This window comes from Convolutriloba macropyga, chromosome 1, assembly GCF_964194025.1.
Source record: "Convolutriloba macropyga chromosome 1, txConMacr16.3, whole genome shotgun sequence".
Classification (NCBI taxonomy): domain Eukaryota; kingdom Metazoa; phylum Xenacoelomorpha; order Acoela; family Convolutidae; genus Convolutriloba; species Convolutriloba macropyga.
The window spans coordinates 71,172,696-71,193,337 of NC_134468.1; the positions used below are offsets into that span (position 1 = coordinate 71,172,696).

The following is a 20,642-nucleotide window of genomic DNA, read 5'->3' on the forward strand; positions in this document are numbered from 1 at the left end:
AATCTTAAATCGGTGGGAACATGAAAACATCACTCCTTGTTTCGAAAAACTGTCCTGAATTCAATTTCAAAAGACATTTGATGAACATGGTGACCCCTTGACACTTTAAACTAGTATTGACCATACGACCACGGTAAATGAATTTGAAGAAACCACACTTACAAACATAGGAAAAACTTGAGATTTTCCTACATCCTGAGCGTCGATCAATTTTAATATTCCTAAAATTGAAGATAGTGAGTGAGGTCTAATCAATTCTAATGATGCCGAGCAATAAAGATTAAAATTGGAGTGAAAGGACCGATGAGTGAAAAAACATTTGCACAGCTCAGTCATTCTACCCTGATTTTATTCTGGAAACTATTGGCTCAAAATTGACCAGAAAATAAAGCTAAGGAAACTAATCCCAAGAGCAAAATTTAACCATTAGGGATTTAGTCCCTACCAGGGCAATTAAAGGAATTGAGAAGTGAATCCAACTCATGACTACTGCTTGTTTCATTGCATCTTGAAATCAGCATATCCTCCGATTTTGAGGTTACCATTATTTTCCAAGAAAAAGAAGTCTTGGTGGTAGAACGCCATGAGCTTTACAATAAGAGTAAACAAGTTTACCCATTCCGGGAATTTCTCTTAAAATCAAACCTAAAACTTCAAACTTGCTATTTCCACCTAAACCACAATTTTGTACAAAAACTGGAGAATTGGTATTGAAAAAGCTACTGTCAGAAAACCAGGAAGTGCCCATGGTTCCTAAAAGGCTCCCCGATCCCGCGTTCGAAAAACCAAGCGGAAAGAGGACAAAACCTGTTAGTTATTGTTGAAAAATCCACTGTGGTAGATCAACAGCGTCTAGATAGCTTTGTTATTGAAAAAATAGACAATCTTTGTTTATATTTTCAGTCAAATTATATTAAGTGTCCACTGTTGGAAGGTCCTCGAAAAACCAAACCCGAAGAAGAAAAAGCACGATAGCTTGAAAAGGGATAAAACTTGACAAAACGGATAATCATTCTTAAACGCAATTGCCATTTGACTTAAATATGAATTCGAAAAACTTGTGCTTTTTGTTAATACGTTAAATCTGACGTCGAAGCCTCTGTTAAAAGCAAGGTTACACTTAATTCAATTAGGTCACTTACTCTTTCTCTGAAGGTAGGTTTTAAATTTACATGAGATCTTTTCATTCCGAAAGCAACAGTTTGTCCGCCTTTAAGACTAAGACAGCTTTTCAACATTTCCCATTTAGATCAAAGTGCAACCAACATAACAGATGTCACATTTGTGAAGTGTTCTTTTTCACTCAAAGACGTAAAGTTATAAAACGGTATTCGTCATTATTCTGCAATTTCAAACAAAGGCAGGCCGCTTACTGCCGCGCTCTTGCCAGTCAGTACTCTCGTCTTTATTTAGTACCTTTGAACGTTAGGTTTGCCCATTGTTCATTTGGACGCCGAAATAGATAAAGATTTCGCAGTTGAACCAATTTCGGGGGTGAATAAATTGCCGAATTAAATGACAGAGATGTGAATATATACGGTGTTAAATTATAGGTGTCAAATAAACCAGGGAGAAAAAAGTAGAGACAAGCGGACACCTACCAAATTTCAGCTCAATCGCGCAAAAATCAAACCATCAAACTGTTTTTAGAGTGATTCTACCATTAAAATTTTTGCCAACTGTCTAGTTTAAGTTAGATTATATGAAATTCTACAATATGTAATGCTTATAATAATAATAATAATAAATTCAAACAAATCATGGTTACCACCATCTTGGTTTTGCCCCACTTTGGGGAAGTTCAATTTTATTAAGGTTTTCTAATGGATCCTATCCAGAAGGATAGCAGTAGTATTTAAACTTAGATATTGCTTCCGCCTCGAAGAATGTGGTCATTTCTCTTTGGAATGTATACCAGGAAAGATTGTAGGTGAATGAAAGCGCATTGTTATACTTAGCTACACGAACAAAAAACTTACTTTGCACCGCTTCCATCTAATTTCTCTAGCATAAATCAACACTTTGCCACTGGACATTGTATTGCAGTGGCGTGATTTGATATCCCAGAAATCAAGTGGATTCAGAATTGTCGGTTCGACAAGTAGTTTGTTCAACAGAAGATCTGAGAGGACCAGCTTGTACCCAATGGGCAAATAACCTTGGTTAATCAGACTTAAGCCATAGAGAGATTCCATTTTCTACAGATCCAATTAACACATCTTCCGTGAACTTTCCCCAGACGCTGTAGTCTAACTTTACTGGGGAAACAAATATTTGATTCATAGTAGAGAACTGAAAGTAGATAACTTTTTACAAGAAGACACTTAACATTCGCTTTTGTTTCAGCAGGCAAAACTCGTCGAATATGAGCTAGCTTCAGGAGACCTTTCTTTACAATAACGTCAAAGTGGAAGTCCTAAGAAAAGTTTTGAGAGAAATTTACGCCAAGATCTCTTATCGAATTTACCCGTTCATACTGATGTTCTCTTGCTTGAAATGAAAATACTTGGGCAGAGCAATTCTGTAGAGAAAATTTCATATACTTGAACTTTGTGAAATTGAAACTCAAAGTTTTTTTCACTCCAAGTGGTAGCACTATCAATATCATTTTGGGGAATTGTTTAATGGGTTTTTGAAACAACCATTTTTGTGTCGGCCGCAATAAAACTTTTCATTTAATAAAATTTCTGGTAAATCATTTATACAAACCGAGAACTGAAACACTGTTGTGGTCCCTTGTGGTCGTCCACTGGTTAGGTTCACAAAATTCGAAGTAAAGTTTGAAAAAACTACTCGTTGTTGCGTACCTAAAAGATACGATTTAACGAACAGGAGGAACTGTTTGTCAAAACCAAATTGAGAAAGTTTGTGGATGATAATTCTGAAGTTAATTGTGTCGAACGCTCCTGCTATAACAAGGAAACATATTGGTGTCTTTTTGCCCGCTAGCTCAGAATACAGTTTGTCGCAATAAACAAGCAGTTGAGTTATGGCTGATCGCCCAATGCGAAAACCATGCTATTCGTCGCAGAGTTGGTTTTGAATCAGTTGTTTAAAATGTTTATACACCAATCTATCAAAAACTAATGACAAAGACGTAAGCATCGCAATAGTTCGGTAGGATCAGAAAAACATTATATCTTAAAAATTGGCTTTGTTATTTATTTACGTAGTTCAATCAACGTGGTTCACTGAATCAATTACAAGCTCTACAACCCAGTAATAACAAGTTGATATAGGAATTTAAGATTTTAATTTCAACGTATAACTTTTGTGGTGCTGCAAAGATGTTTCGTAAACTGTAACGCAGTCGAGATCAGATTTTTGTCAATCACTTAAAATTTGTGTGACATCTATGGTACAGCTATGGTACAGGACAATTAGCCCTACTAACATCAATGCCTCAATACATTTGACTGTACTAGTGGTTAAATATAGTAGACTCTTCTAAAAAACAAGGAGCATCGTAATTGAGTCAGCATACAAATTTTCAACCCATCTAATTTTATTTAAAGCTAACGTAAAGCTGTATATTCAAACAATGAACGCGCATGTCCACAAAAACACATGTACTTGAAAATAGTCTCCATTTAGTTTTCACTCATATTAGAAGAGTGGCCAGATTTACATTTTTCTAAGTTAGATTTCATAGCTTAAGTAGCTTCCATAGTAGAATAAGTTAGCTTCATCTTAATATCAACAAGCATAGCTAAGATATCACAAAATAGGGCCGTAAATTCAGCAAGGAATATCATCAAATCCCCAATTGAAAAGAGTAGCGCAAAAATTTATTATCAGCTAATATTACCCTAATTACGGGACCATAAATTCACTAAATAAGGAACACGGAATAAAGAATAAGGAAAAGCTTTAATAAGGAAATCACACTAAACAACTGTAGTTTCCAAAAAATGTTGGAAAAATACATTTATCAGATAGCCGTTCAAGAGCAGTATAATAAACTGTAGAGAACTCATGAAATCTCCGCCAAAAACAAATTATATTTATTTTCAAACCAAATTTTCAATTTATATCGTGATTTTAGACTCACACAAGGGAGCTCGGTCATATGCGCATAAGAATCGACCCCACTCATCCCCATTATGGACTTAATAGTCTACCCAAAGAGGAAGAGACAGAAAAGTTTCAAAACTTCAAATACTGTTAAGCGAACCATTAAATGAATAATTCAATGCCGCATTAGATGGCCGATGCCAGCTGCCATTAACGAAAATACATGACAAGAACTTAGATTTCAGATAACCGAAATTAATTACACCCAAAAGTCTATATTTAAAAGAAAACAAACAAAATCAAAATAGCATCAGACAAAACCCAAACAGTACAAATTAGACTGTGCTGCAAAAAAATTCATGGGCCCTGGCCTTAATGAAATTCTGTAACAATTCAACAAAACAGCAGAAAGGGTAAAACTCAAAAATAACTTTTCCTTTTTAAAATACTATTATTTTCTAGGTATCAACTGCAATCACTTAAAAGATTCATTAATTCAATCTAAGTATTAAAACCATTAGGTATGAAATGATATCATTCAAAATACTCATTTTTTTATGCAATTGAGACATGTCATTATCCAGAAAGAAGGCATAAGACTACAAAAAGAACGAAAAGGTCAAAACTGAAATAAATTAACAAAACGGTGTCACAGCCGTTAGAACTGTAAGCAATTCACTGAAACATTAATAAGGTTCAATTTCGCATTCCTATTCCGTCTACACGAAAATGATTTCCTCATTATAGTGATATTATGGCAAGGGAACAAAAAACCATCCTAAAATATCAAGAAGTCACATTTTTAAAATTGAGTATTATCAAAGTCAACAAACCATTCATTGCAAACAAAACACATATGACGGTGTCATTTCAGGTTGCTAGAAATGTAATACGAGCTCCCTTCACAGATACTAGATAAATACTGGCAGAAGTAAGACAGAAACTACAGTATTGAAACTATTAAAACTGTTGAGACATTAAAAAGCATATAATTAAAACACAAAATCAGTACAAAAGTTGTATGCTTCAGCACAAATTGAGAAGACCTGTCGAAAATGAGACTAGGTAGCATGACAGCATCAAAAACAAAAAAAGGGTTATTTCAAAAATCCTTTCATTCTTTGGAATTGTTTAATTTGAAAGTTGTTGAAGTCTCCAGCTATGAACTGAAATCAATAGATTGGTTCATTTATACATCTAAAGAGAAGGCGTAGTGATCTTTTATTGTCCAGAATATGTTGACGACCTACAACAAGGACAACAAATACTCTTAAAAAATAAAAATCTAACGAGGTTTCCGAGGACGATATCGCAGCCGTCGAAACCAAAAAACAAAAAGAAACATATTAATTATGTTCCATTCTTTATTCTTTAAACGCCAACTGAAACTGTCATTAAGGTGATCATTTGTCAAGTAAACAAAAAACTTCAAAAATTGCGTTATTTTAAACTGGTAGTATCAAAGCTACAAGTTGACAAAAGAAAACAAAGGATGTAAAGTTCAAAAAATCACTGTTATTTTCTAAATATGTATATATATATATATATATATATATATATATATATATATATATACATTAAATATATATATATATATATATGTATATATATATATATTATATATATATATATATATATATATATATAAAGTCACAACAGCCATCAAATATGAAATGAAAACATAGTATGTTTTTATTTGCACTACTTTAAGAAGCCAATTGGATTTAATTGATTTAAGACACAAAGTCAGGAGACTGCAAACAACAAATCAGGCAAAAAACAAAAAAACATACCCGGCAGATTGCCGGAAAATAGCCGCCGTTGATTCCAATAAGCATGACTGGGATTGAAATAACAAGATATTGAAAAAAAAAGATTTTCGTACAAAAACATTTTTTTAAGTCCGATTTATTTTGATGGCATTTCGTAGTTGAACATACTTCTGTTTCTTAGAGAGAGGCTACAGGGGCTACTATCAATAACAATCAGCATTAGAGAGAGGTAACTAATACTTATAGGACCGACGTTCAAGTAGCGGGCATCTAAAATTGGGCTTTATGGGTTTATCCCGTTTCTATTTCTGACTTCAATTTTTTATACTGACTGTTCATTTTGAATTGCTTTGCTGAGCAACTGATGTTCAAAATCACTTTTAGCAGAATGAGAGAAGAGAGAAACTAGCCTAGAGAAGTCAAAAAGATTTCACGCAAAATGTTGAAAAGGCGGCAAAATGAGGTAAAGCGAAACATTTTTTTATTCGACGAAGTAAAAAAAAAATAGGAGCGCTATAATAGCCGGCTGAGAAGATGAGGGCGGCTATTAATCAATATAAATTTAAAAACAATAGGCCAAGCAATAAAAAACAATGAAGCCATGCTGAAAACCTAATATGTTTTATGTTCAATTGAGATCATTTTGGTATAAATGGGATATGAATTCATCGAACCTTGATTTGAAATCATTCTCACCGGTAATTAACATAAAAAAAATTACGAAATTAATCTGAAGAAAGATTATGCCCCATTACAATCCGAATAAATAATTACTGTAAGAATTGTAATGGGGCATATTAATTACTTCCATAAATCCTTGGAAAAAACTAACTTCAAAAAATCATTAATTCTATATTCTACGCTGGATGGACTTTTAGATGATACCACTCAAAACTATACGATGAATATATCGATCGGTCAAATTTGACTGAACAAAACATCCGTTTGAGTATATAGTACCTCCCTCCCACTAAACTGATGTCGGAACGAAAATGAGTGAAGACGTTAATTCACTGAGTAATTTATGCATGCAGAAAAATGCACATGATTGAACTACAAACCTATACAGAAAGCAGTAGTGAAGTCACGAACAACAATTATGCTAAAGAGCACAAGTAAAGAAAAAAAAGTCGCGCTTTGAGTTCATGGCGCGTGATTAAATTGTTGTGCCAAAAAACTGAGTAAACAGAATTTAAAAAATCCACGTTATAAAAATAAAAAACCCCTTAAATATTATATATCAGATGGAAACATTAACTCTTGACTTGATCCAGTTTTCACTTTCTCCTATAAACTACTACAAGTGACTCCATTTCTTATTTCACAACGATACGATACAAAACAAAACTTTAACAAGAAACTCACTTTAGTAATTTAGTCTTTTCAAAATTTGGAACCTTTTTCATTTAGACCTATTTCCACATACTGATTGAAAACTGCAGATTTTTCTATAATACCAGCTTCGGTAATTACTGCTGAAAAATCGAGGTGTATACATTAGTGTTTGAAAAAGACAAAAAAATATTTATATTCCATTCCTGAGCTGCATTGGGCGCCTTCGGCTTGCACTGAAAATAATATTTGTTTAATGGAAATAATAAAGATACAAAATCAGTTCTCACTCTTTTGATGCTCAAAATCGACCGGTTTGCTTCGATAAATCTGATTTGTCACTTACTTCTCTTAACAATTGAAGGTCTATAATAATGCATAGATGTTCTCTAATGAATCGGGCATCATTGATGCACTGATGACAATCATTAAGCTTTGCAAATTTCTAGAAAGGATAAATTGTATTAATTGACAGAATACGCTACATATTTCACCTTAAACTTCGTTCGGTTCGTTTTTGAACAAAAACACAACTTCTATTTGAATTGAAATTGCAGTTTAAGATTTCAGATTGCTATAAAAAAGTTTGCTTTCTTCCAACAGACATGTACCACGTGATGACTGAAACCTCGTCAGTGATTTTCCACCAGGTAAAAGTCAGCTATTGCGTTTTTTTACTGATATCTCTTCTGACGGACACAAAAATCAAACCCAATCAAATCCTTAAGAAATAAAATCATAGAAAACAAAAGAAAAGTTTTCACATAAGTTTGCTTTTAGCATTTATCCTAATACTTAAGTTAGATAATCATAGAAAGTTTAAAAAAAGATAAATTTTTGAAATGAAGGGTCTAAGCATTGTGATTATTTTGAAATGCAGTGTCTAGGCTTTCTCTGAGTGCCAAGCTGAAATTCCCAACTTGTCACTTGTCAACTTTGTCAAAATGAGAAGCTATACAGAAAATGTACAACAATGTAGAATATTTGTCAAAATGAAAAGAATTTAAGTTCACCGCTTTAGTATGTTAGATAGTTTGGTGGGAATCATATTGGATCAAAAAATTTCAAAATGAAGTTGTTACCTTGATAATACCATCAGTTCTTTAATTACTATACATTACAAACTAAGCTACTTTTAAACGTGTTACCGACACGCGTTTCGTCAGATAGTTTCGTCAAACAGATTTAAGTTCTCAAAACATAAGCCACTAAATTCAGGCGAATTGCTCTCAAACTACAGCCGAGCAGTTAGAGTTGGTAGCGGGCAAGCTTGGGCTAAGGAAGGCTAGGATTAGGGGTTCTAAGCGGATGGGAGTGGGTGCAGGGGTTAACTGAGCGGCCGGTCTGAAGAGGAGGACAGAGGAATGGGGGTGCAAACTGGCTGAAAACCCGCCCTTGCTCGGTGAATTGTACACTTGGGAGGCTAGAACTGTAAACTGTTAGAATATCGATCAAACTATAGTCTTAAACTTAGTGAGAATTAGAAAGAAAGTTTGACTTACCAGATTAGAAAGACAAGCAATATGACTTTGATCAAAGAAATTATATAAATGAATCGTCAAGAAATGGTGCTTAGAACCAATATTCGGTTCAAATTGGTGAATCTAGTTAACTATTATTAGAGTTAGATTAGTTGATGTAAAATCTTCCCAACATGTATTAAATGATGATGATATCTCCGGAAGTCTGAATCAATTCTTAGAAAAGTGCAAATGCATTCCATTTATGGTTCCCTTTGCGACTGATTTGCAGAAGCAAACCATATTGGGTAACCTTTGCGACCCCCACTATAAATCACCGTGCTAAGATTAGTTTTGTATCTTAACTTTTTCACACTGATAATGGGTATATATACAGCTGATTTTTGAGTCCTTTTTCATCCCCAAATTCAAATCACCATCTTGATCTAATCATGAGATCTCTCCTGTAAATCTCTAAATTCTACTGTAAAATATCATTTTGTTATTCTCTCATTTTTGAGAAATTAATTCTTTTTACTTAGTTAAAAACGCTTTTTATTCCGCTTGCGAAAGTCCATAACCCAAAAGGTTATGGGCCCAGCAATTTTCTAAGCCATAAAACTAATTTCCAAAACAAAACTAATTTGTTGTTGACAGTCATAATCCTTTTCTGCTTAGTACCTTTTCTTTTCACAACTGTTTTGCCTGCTCAAACTCCAATGGATCAACGGACAGTGAAGCTGCTGACCTACACAGGAAAGGCACAGGACTTTCCAATCTGGAGCACAAGATTTATGGCGATGATGCAGACGAAGGGACTCTACAAATCACTACTAGGGACAGAGGAGCAACCCAATGAGCCTCCGCCACTGGCCAATGGGGCAACCAATGATGAGAAGAAGAACCACAAGGTGCTGAAGGATGCATATGAGAAGGAAGTTGCAGACATCAAGGAGAAACGGAACAATGTGTGGTGCCATCTGGCACTGACTCTAGATGCAACAACCCTCATGCTGATGAGACATGACTGTGTGGGAGATGATGGCATTGGAGATGGAGCAAAGGCTTGGAAGCTTTTGCAAGAGAGATTTCAGTGTGGAGACGCCGACAGTGGTGACTTTAGTGGCACAGCTTGCTCGACTGCAGCTCGAGGATTCTGAGGATTTGGACATCTTCTTCATCAGAGGACAGGAGTTGCTCACAAGGCTACAAGAAGCAGGGGAAGCAGTCTCAGAGACCCTCTTCAACGCTTTGGTCCTCAATGGTCTGCCAATGAGGTATGAAAGTTTTGTTATACAGGAAAGCTTCAACCCGGCAACGAACCTCACAGAGTTAAGGAAAAGGCTGCAGAACTTTCATGAGAGCACGGTGCAGAGACACAAGGGACAAAGTGGTTCAGTGGCACTGGCAGTGAAGCGTGACTTCGAGAAGGGACCCAAGAAAGGAAACTGCTTTGTGTGTGGGATCCTTGGACACTTTGCCAAGGACTGCAGAAAGAAAGAGACAGCACAATGCAGCAAGTGTGGTGAGAAGGGTCACCTAGACAGGGCATTCAAGAGACAAAGAGATGGAGGCAAACATGAGTCAGTGGCAATGTGTCCAACATTGGCTACACCAGACGAGGAATGCTGGGCAGCTCTTACCCAGTGGAAGACAGCAGGCATGCTAGTGGACAGTGGTTGTACAGATCACATAGTGACGAACATCGATGCGTTCCTGGACTTTGTGCCCATTCAATCAGTGGTCAGAAATCCCAACGGAGAGGCTTCCAGAGTGGTGGGCAGAGGCTGTGTGAGGATCAGCATACCATCAAACAAAGGGGATTTCCAATGCGAACTCAAAAATGTTCTGTGTGTGCCGGACTATTCTTCAAACCTCCTATCAGTCTGAAGATGCACGGAGTGGGGACATAGCTTTACTTTCGAGAGACGAAACAGCTGCATGAAACTCCAGAAGGGAACTCGGGTAAAACTAACACAAGAAAATAATTTGTTTTACTTACCCTGCAGCGTTCTAGAATTCAAGATGAGTTCCAACAGCGTGAAACTTGACAGTGCAAGGAAGTGGCACAGACGATTGGGTCATTTGAATCAAGCGGATGTGGTCAGGAATAAGCCAGAGACAGTGGGGGAACTCGATGATGTATGCAATGTGTGTGCATTGGCCAAGATCACAAAGACTCCAGTACCAAGAGTGGCAGAGACCCAAGCAGAAGAGAAGCTGGAGAGGGTGTTCACAGACGTGACGGGACCTTTCAAAGTAGAGTCACTGTCAGGGTTCCGGTTCTGCATAGTGTTTGCAGACCAGTACACGAAGTTTGTGTTTGTGGAATTGCTTAAGGCAAAGAGTGAAGCATTGGCCAGCCTGAAGAAATTTGTTCTCAGTGTGGGATGCCCAAGAAGCTGAGGCAAGACAATGCGAAGGAGTTTCTCTCAGAGCAGTGCAAGACGTACTGCTTAGATGCAGGCATTCTACAGGAGAAGACCATACCAGAGACGCCACAACAGAATGGGTTAGCTGAGAGGTGCAACAGGACACAGCTGGAGATGGCAAGATGTTTGCTCATTGACTCAGGACTTCCCAAGATGAGGTGGGGAACAGCAATTCTTCACGCAGCAAGGATCAGAAACTTGGTTGTGAGACGAGGAGAAGAAAAATGTCCAGCAGAGCTGATGAGAGGTATAAAACCTAAGCTTCCAATTAGTAAATTATCTATATTTGGTTGCACAGTCTTCATGAGGAAGAGGGACAGAGAAGTCAGCAAACTTGAACCCAAGGCACTGGAAGGAAAGTTTGTGGGTTACACTGAAGGAGAAAACGGATACCTGGTGTACATACCCAACACACGCAAGGTGATGGCAGTTCGAGATGTGATCATCAAGGAGTCTGAAGTGGGCTCAATACCTGACAACTAAGAAACGGCTGACCTACTAGATGATGGGTCGGAACTGGGAATCTGGCACCTAGATGATGGTCATAAAGACGATGACAACAGAGAACGACAGGACACATCTACTGCAATAAAGGAGGAGTGGCATGACGCAGGGAGCGTGAATACTCAAGAAACAACACTGAGACAAGAGGCCTCGGATGTTGGAGAAACAGCACTAGATGAAGGATCTACTGCAACAAGAGGGAGTCACAGAGACTCAGAGTCACTGGAAGACAGTGACACAGAAGACTTCTCACAGTTAGAGACAGTTGGCTTCAATTAAGATGCACTGGAACACGCGGACAGAGCAGAGCCCAGACGAGGGGCACGAGCAAGGAATGTTCCGCAATTTTTTGGAGAAGTCAGGACCCATCTTGCTGTGACTGAGGGCGACCATGTGGAACCAAAAACAGTCTAAGAAGCCAAGCAAGGTGACGATTGGGAACAGTGGCACCGGGCAATGAAGGACGAGGTCAAGGCACTCCAAGACAACGAGACTTGGAACCTAGTGAGACCACCCACAGACAGGGACGTCATACCGGGCAAATGGGTCTACAAAGTGAAATTGGGACCCAGTGGTCAAGTGGACAAATACAAAGCGCGCTATGTGGCGAAAGTCTTCAAACAAGTGGAAGGACTGGACTACTTTGAGACTTTTGCGCCTACCTGCAAGCCAGAGACATTCAGGATTCTACTTCAGCTATCAGCGAAGCAGGGCCATGTGATGCACCAATTTGATGTCAAGACTGCTTTCCTGCACTCACCAATCGAGGAAGAAGTGTATCTGGAACAGCCACAGGAGTTTGTAAAACGCGGATCAGATGGGGAGGAGTTAGTATGTCGACTAAATAAATCAATTTATGGTTTGAAACAGGCTGCTAACAACTGGTACAAAGAGCTGGCAAACTTCCTACTGAGACAGGGGTTTACCAGAAGCAGGAACGATCACTGCTTGTTCGCAAGATCAGAGGCAGAGGATCACACCTTCATCTTGGTCTGGGTTGACGACATCATAGTAGCATCAAGAAGTATGACAGTGGTCTCTGATGTCAAGAAGGCACTAGAAGCAACCTTTCACATGGAAGACAGAGGGAGACTACACTGGTTTCTGGGTCTAAGAATCAGACGAGAAGAGGGCAAAGTCACAGTCGACCAAGAACGCTACATAGAAACAATGCTTGAGCGGTTTCAAATGGATCAATGCAAACCCTCAAGAACTCCAGCTGATTTGAATTTGAAACTTCAGACAGCACAGAACGGAGACGAAGAAGTGGACCAGAGGATCTACAGAAGCTTGGTTGGATCACTTCTGTATCTGGCCAAACAGACGAGGCCAGACATCATGTTCACAGTCAACATTCTGTCCAGACACATGAATGCACCTACCAATCAACACTGGATGTGCGGAAAACGACTTCTGCGATATCTTCAAGTCTCAAAAGATTTAAAACTTACTTACACAAAAGAGGCTAGTTATGATTTAGTGGGGGAAAGTGATGCAGACTGGTCTGGAGACGTGAACGACAGAAAATCAACAACGGGCTATTACTTCAAGCTCAACGGACGTGGCGCAGCACTCAGCTGGGGTGTCAAGAAGCAGGCCACAGTTGCTCTTTCTTCATCAGAAGCAAAATATCAGGGCATGGCAGCAGCAGTTCAGGAAGCACTCTACCTGAAACAACTTCTAGAGGATTTTGGCATCCAACAGAAACGTCCAATAGCAATTGGAGAAGACAACCAAAGTTGTATCAGACTCTGCCAAAACCCAGTCATGCACAAAAGGAGCAAGCACATCGAAACAAAGTTTCACTTCATCCGGGACAAGACGGAGGATGGGACTATTTCAATTCATTGCGTCCCTACAGACAAAATGGCAGCTGACATCTTGACAAAGTCCTCACCCGTTTCGAAAGTGGAAACATTCAGAGCAGTTTTGATGGGAACAGACTCTACGCAATCAGCTCAAGTCTGAGTGGGAGTGTTAGAATATCGATCAAACTATAGTCTTAAACGTAGTGAGAATTAGAAAGAAAGTTTGACTTACCAGATTAGAAAGACAAGCAATATGACTTTGATCAAATAAATTATATAAATGAATCGTCAAGAAATGGTGCTTAGAATCAATATTCGGTTCAAATTGGTGAATCTAGATAACTATTATTAGAGTTAGATTAGTTGATGTAAAATCTTCAACATGTATTAAATGATGATGATATCTCCGGAAGTGTGAATCAATTCTTAGAAAAGTGCAAATGCATTCCATTTATGGTTCCCTTTGCGACTGATTTGCAGAAGCAAACCATATTGGGTAACCTTTGCGACCCCCACTATAAATCACCGTGCTAAGATTAGTTTTGTATCTTAACTTTTTCACACTGATAATGGGTATATATACAGCTGATTTTTGAGTCCTTTTTCATCCCCAAATTCAAATCACCACCTTGATCTAATCATGAGATCTCTCCTGTAAATCTCTAAATTCTACTGTAAAATATCATTTTGTTATTCTCTCATTTTTGAGAAATTAATTCTTTTTACTAAGTTAAAAACGCTTTTTATTCCGCTTGCGAAAGTCCATAACCCAAAATAAACCCTAAAATTGTCTCCTCAAAACAGTTTCGGTCAATCCGATACTTTGATACTAGTAAGGTATAAGGCTTTAAGAGAGCTGCTCGGCCACTTAGTGCTCTCCGAGCGCTACCTGTTTATCCCGTTTTTGAGGACGAAAAGTCAAATGTGTCAGCCGAAAAATCGCATAAAAAGACCACAAGACTACTATAATTGAAACAAAATTCGTTTGAGGGCAATTAAGAAAATGCATTCAGATCAGATTATACTTAAGGTCGTTTTTCATATTGTAGCTTAATATATTCTGTCACAACAGGCAAAGTCACAATATCTACTACTATTACTACGAGTCTTAAAACTACGAGTCTTAAAAACAGGTTGGTTGAGCTGCAATTTCGGATAAAAATCAGGGAGTTAAGATTCAAGTCGGCACATCGTCAGCTGCTAAATGGTTTAGGGAAACATGATTGCACTGAGGCACCATTGCGAATTCAGACAGCAAAGAAACCATTAAATGTAAACAATTTAATTACTAATCTCTAAAACATCTCAAAACAAATTTATATAAGTTATCGTACAAAAGATCAGCAGCTCTATTCTCAAATTACTCTTCAGTGAGCTATTGTGACACTAGAACAGAAACTTTTCGAACATCACTACGTAATGATAATTAACTACCAGTCTATTTTGGACTCTTTCGAGGCGTCCCTGCTTGCTGAAACTCTGGAAGATAATTTTCCTGGAGTTCTGGAACCCGATACACGGGAACGGGACATACCTCCGGACCCTGACACTCTCGATCCCGAAGCAGCACCAGAGCCAGGCATTTTGGAACCTCTTGATCTTCCTCGACTTCCAGACATTTCTGTATTTCTTGGAACTTCGGTACCCCCAGACTGAAGGATTTTGACCAGATCATTGCGTGCTTCCATTTCTAACGTATTTCGGGCCATTCGTATCGAGAACTCTTCGACAACTTTTGCCGCATCCCCTTTTCCTGAACCCTTGTATGTTTCTGATAGATTCTTAATAACAGCGGCCATTTCTCGACTGAAACGAAGACAATACAGAACTTTCAATCAGATAGACGCAAGCAATTTTAATACAATGGGGACCTGATTCGTTTTCCAAGTCATGCAAACTTTTTTAAAAACAAAACTCGATCATAGATTTTACGTAACACAACTTTCGGTCAAACGCGGATATGTCGAAATAAGTCGCGGAAATGCAAATAAGACATTTGATCTGAAAGACTTGCCACTATGTAATCAAACTTCTCGGAACTATGCAAAAAAATGTCGGCTGCTTAATCTTCAGTGGTTCCCGAGAAATGCGTATGAAATGACGGTTATGGGCCGTTATAATACCACGTGATATTGATATTACAATGAATTCGGGTACCTGAGAATAGAACTAACCGTGGAATGGGCTCAACCTTCTGCCAGTTAACATCACCACCGGCACCTTCCTCTCCGGGGTCTGCAGGGTCAACCTTAAAAAAAGAAATCCTTAATTTCAAAGCAAGCTTCACATCTTAAACTCTTAAGTGAATGCAGAAATTATTTTGGATAAAGTCATAAATCCGTAAAAAGTCGGACGAATTGCTCTCGAACGCATGATGGAACCTCGATTCTATTACTGATGGCGTGAGAACGGGCGAGTTCGCCAGACTAGTTGTCACGTGCTTATTTCAATCCCCTCATTCACACCTGATATTTCCGTATTCACACTTAATATTTCCGTAAATAGTTGTTTCAATTAGTTCTTATTTAACTAGTTTCAAGGTCATATTTGGTTCTTACTTCTATCTAGAACCATAAGCCCTATTCTGTTTATGTTTAACAAATAACATAAACCGAGTAATGTCGGAAGAATTGCTCTCGAACGCCAGGCGGGTGGAAAAACATTTGACCACCACCGGGATTCGAACCATTGACCTCCCGCTTCATTCCCACATGCACTACCGACTGTGCTATTTTGCCCTTATTTTTTCTATGCTGCAACTGACTTTATATTAGCAACAAGCTTTACTTCGGAGTGTGAGCAATAGAGATCACTCAAAAATGAAGAACGAAAGCGTGAAAAAATCACTTGAGAAGTCAAAGAATGTTCTAGAAGAAAAGCGCAAAATGGCCAAGCAAAAAATTTGCATAAAAAAGACCAACACGTTTACAATAATTGCTATGAACTTCGTTCATGAGCAATTAACAACAGGATGACAACATAATTAGTGTCTACGTAAGTACTGTCTGTACCTAAATTGTTCGAAGATTTACATTTTTAAGTTACTTGAAGATAAACTAGTATAACTGTTAAATTCTGTAAAGAAGAAGTAATTTACCTGGTGAAATAATTATACTGGTAAAGCAGATGTCAACAATGGTTTGTATCAGCACACAAAGAACACAATGAAACGTGCAAACCGAATATGGACCCACTTAAGAGCTCAGTAAACATTTACGAAGGACCAATACAGCTCGAGGTAACGAACAAATGAATAATTGCAGACCACAACAAAGGAGAACAATTCTAAAACTCAGTTATTTAAAACTTCTTCTTGTAATCTTGATTAAATCTTGAACGTTTATTTCTCGCAATCTTACTTTTAGAGCAAAATAACATGAGATGGCGCGACAAGTTAAGATTGTGCGAACATCACTTAAGCAAAACTATAACCGGCAAAATGCCAGAAAATAGCCGCCGTTGACGCATATCATGATTGAAACAGAAAAAAAACATGAAAAAATTGACACATTTTTTACGCGTCAAAAAGTGTTCGAATTTGGTTGGTACTTTATTAGATTCCAAAAATATACTAAATTCAGCTTCTAAACTGAGTTATTAAACTTAATACTATAAAAATAGCTAGCAATCGTTCTAATGGACTTTGACAACCTAATGCACTATGACTCAATGACCGGTCTATCCCATTTTCAGTGACTTTGCTTGCTTTTTTGACATTGACCGTAATCACAACATTGCATAATTCAATGAGTGAAAAAATTAAAATCAATTCAGTTGAATCAGTGAGTGGGGTCAGTCACAAGCCAAAGGTGAAAATCGTGACCTATGTAAAACGAAAAACACGATTAAAAGCTACAGCGAATTAAAAAGTGAGAGCACCTAAATAATAGCCGCTGAGAGGCTGACGGCGGCTATTAAATACGATTACAACTTAATAAAATAATATCCATAAAGTGGATAGCGCGCATCCGAAAACCAATCTAAAGGAGCCAACCTTCAATTGCATTGCACTTAAAATCGCACTGTGAAATATCTAAATAGCTTCAAGTTGATTACCCTAATTATTTCTTAAAACAACTACCTTCGATTAAAACAAAACTTCCAGAAACAACTCATAACACTAGTAAAAATGTACCACCAACTTTCAATTGCATTACTATTCACTTAAAATTGCACTTTGAAATATATAAATAGTTTCAAGTTTATCGCATAATTATTTCTTAAAAGTACTACGATCAACAGAACAAAACTTCTCAAAAAACTCTTACCACTAGTAAAAATAAACCGAGAAAAAAAGGATGGATTGCTCTCGAACGGCAGACGGTGCAATTTAATTTAAGAGGGGGCGCAGCTTAGATATATTTTATGGGTTCAAAAACTACCCACTGGGGTTTGAACACGGATCTCCAGGTTGGCAGCCTGACATCTTAACCACTCAGCTACAATGTCTTTAATTATCGTTCACAATCCCCCCAAAACAATCAACTTTATTTGAGAACGAGCGCAATTTTGATCACTCCAAAATGAATAAATTTCAAGAGTGTGGAAAAGTCAATAAAGAAAATTCTAGAAAACTCAAAAGCGTCAAGCAGAAAATTTGCATAAAAAGAAGACACACGTTTACAGTAATTGCTTCGAACTTCGTTCGAGAACAATTAACAAGGTTTAAGGAACGGCTATCCAAAAATAGATTACGTGTTTCGATCGAGTTTCTATCTTCGCTTTCTTTTTCCGACATCAAACCAGTTCAATTCAGGTTTCTTTAGAAGTAGTTTCAGCGAAGAATTGAAATAGCTTGAAAAATGTCGAAAAGCGTTTCATTTGACAATGTTGAAAAAGTTGATACCAATAGAAGACGCCGGAATACACTCGACGTGGAAATTAAGACGGAATCTGCCGTTGACAATTACTCGCTTAAAAAACTCATTTAACTCATACCAAACAAACTACAAATGTCGTGCAAATTACTGTGAAACGACTGACGAGCAGTTCGCTTCACCATTAGCTAGCTGTAGCTAAGGGAGGATAGTTTAAGCTTATTTGAGGGGGAGCGAGATCGAGCAAGCAGGGCTACGGTGGAATAAGTACGAGTAGTGAGGGGTGATAAAACATGTCTCTTCAACAGTTTCCGTGGAGTTTCTTTAAGAGACAAGTAGGGCGTAAAACAACTGCTCAGCGACCTAATGCCCATCGGGCGTTATCTGTTCATCCCCTCATTGTCAGACGGTGAGACGAATGAAAATTATCAGGCAAAAAGCAGTACAAAAATTCATTCAGAAGACCAGCCGGACTAATGTAATTGCCAAAAAACTTACAAAAAAACAAAATAGTAGAAAAACAACAAAAAGAATAGACAGTCAAAACCCAAAGCAAACAAAAGAGATCTGTTGGCGCACTATTCTACAAATTTCCCAAAAATTACTACATCGCAATAAGAGATCTTGAGATGCCTCATCATATTATCTGTTTTCATTTACTGACTAAAGACATCATAAAAAACAAGGTCAAACAAAGATGGCAGATAGCCGAAAATATACTGCTTTAGATCCTACAGAATGGGGTTCGGATTGAAAGAGAAAAACAAAGAGAAGATTTGCCGACAGCCTGATTTTTCTTTGATGTGTCAAACTGGATTTCAATTTTGTCCGCAGTTTTAATATATTTGTCAAATATGGTGAATTGCGCAGTTAAATTGGAGGACAAAACGCTTAAAATTAATAGCTGTAAGCAGTATACTCTAAGAACTTCGATAAATTAATGCACTAAAAATATATCAACATTAGGTCTCACTTCACGGGCTTTATTGGCTTGTTGTTTCTTCTGAATTCGCTCGTTGACTATAAACGCAATTGCGTAAAGTTGCTGAAAAAATTCTTAATTTCATTCAGTTGAATAAAGTGAGCGAAGTAAGTAAGAAGTCAAACGCGTAAGTGCCGACTTATGTAAAACGACTAAAAAGTGAAATGAATATTAAAATATGAGAGACAGATAAACACTGGTATCAATAACCGTAAACAAAAACAGAGTAGTTCAAATATTTGAGTAAAAACTATCCAGTAAACATTCATGTATCTCTTGATATTAACAATCCGATACAATTATTTGTGACAACAATCCTGAAAGTCCAAAAAAGAAGAAAACAGTTCAAAAAAAGCAAATCAAAACATTCCAAAATCTGACAAATTAATCAATTTTCCCTAAATATAATATTCAACTAACAATATAAGCAACTCACGTCACGCAGACTTCTCTCAAATGACTGGCGAGTGGTTGGCTTTGTTAGTAACCATCTGTGACTTAGGGGTATCAACATTTCTGAGTGCTCGCAATAAGGGGATGAGAGTGGAAATTCAAAACTCTCAGGATCAAGAACTGCTCTGCACAAGTTGAATTTATATCTCCTCGAAACAGTTTTGTGAATCGCATACTTAGCGACTAGTTAGGCTTAGTCTCCAAGAGTTTCTCGGCAACTTAATGCCTTACGAGCTGTACCTACTCATCCCGTTTTTGAGGACAAGTGAGAAACGAGAAACTAAAATTGGCCAAACGATAAATGACATAAAAATAAAACTTACCTTAATCAGAAATAGTAAAAAAATAACGGAAGCATTAATTGACACATAAAACTTGAGGTTTTTTTAAAAAATGGCGGCCCAAATTTATATTTAGGGGAGTGGGTAGGTTGGAGGAGGCTGGTTGCAGGATTATTGGGCGCTGGTTGAGCTACGCGTGGTGTTCGGGGCATAGGGTAGGTAGGTTTGCCGTGCGAGGAGCAAGGTAGATGGGAGGATAGTTAGTTTTGGGGACATGTAGGGGTGTCTATAGTTTGGATCGGGAGGATGGACTGTTATGGTAAGAAACTGTTCAAAATGACCTTTTGATCTTAATTACCAGCAGTTGCTAATTGCTATATATTTGCAACTAAGCTACTGTTGAAGTAAAACATTCGAAAACAGAAGTCAACGTTCTAAACATAAACCGACTAATGTCGGAAGAATTGCTCCTGAACGACAGGCGGGTGGAAAAACATTTGACCCCGCCGGGGTTCGAACCACTGACCACCCGATGCATAACTAGATGCACTGCCCACTCGGCTATCATGCCCTACTTTTTGCAACAGATCAGGCCCTACTTTATGCTGCAACCGAATTTATATTAACAACAAGCTTTAATTCGGAGTGAGAGCAATAGAGATCACTCAAAAATGAAGAACGAAAGCGTGAAAAACTCACCTGAGAAGTCAAAGAACGTTCTAGAAGAAAAGCGCAAAATGGTCAAGCAAAAAATTTGCATAAAATAGACCAAAACATTTACAAAAAT

General features: G+C 37.7%; 2 protein-coding genes across 15 annotated transcripts in view; both read right to left on the bottom strand.

The window, feature by feature from the left end:
- The window catches only part of LOC142342119 (cilia- and flagella-associated protein 46-like), a 754,419-nt gene that overhangs the window by 462,167 nt on the left and 271,610 nt on the right, over nt 1–20,642 (bottom strand). The gene's annotated exons all lie outside the window — the stretch shown is intronic.
- Nucleotides 14,589–20,642, bottom strand: part of LOC142342096 (uncharacterized) — an 87,813-nt gene continuing 81,759 nt past the window's right edge. For 2 of the 3 annotated variants that reach the window (XM_075393294.1, XM_075393286.1), the window contains exons 13-14: nt 15,497–15,570; nt 14,589–15,128 (exon numbers count right to left, since the gene is read on the bottom strand). In XM_075393294.1, coding sequence (XP_075249409.1) covers nt 14,753–15,128; nt 15,497–15,570 — 450 coding nt within the window. In that variant the 3' untranslated portion in view covers nt 14,589–14,752. The remainder of the gene's footprint in view (nt 15,129–15,496; nt 15,571–20,642) is intronic. The other variant, XR_012759150.1, reaches the window with a different exon arrangement.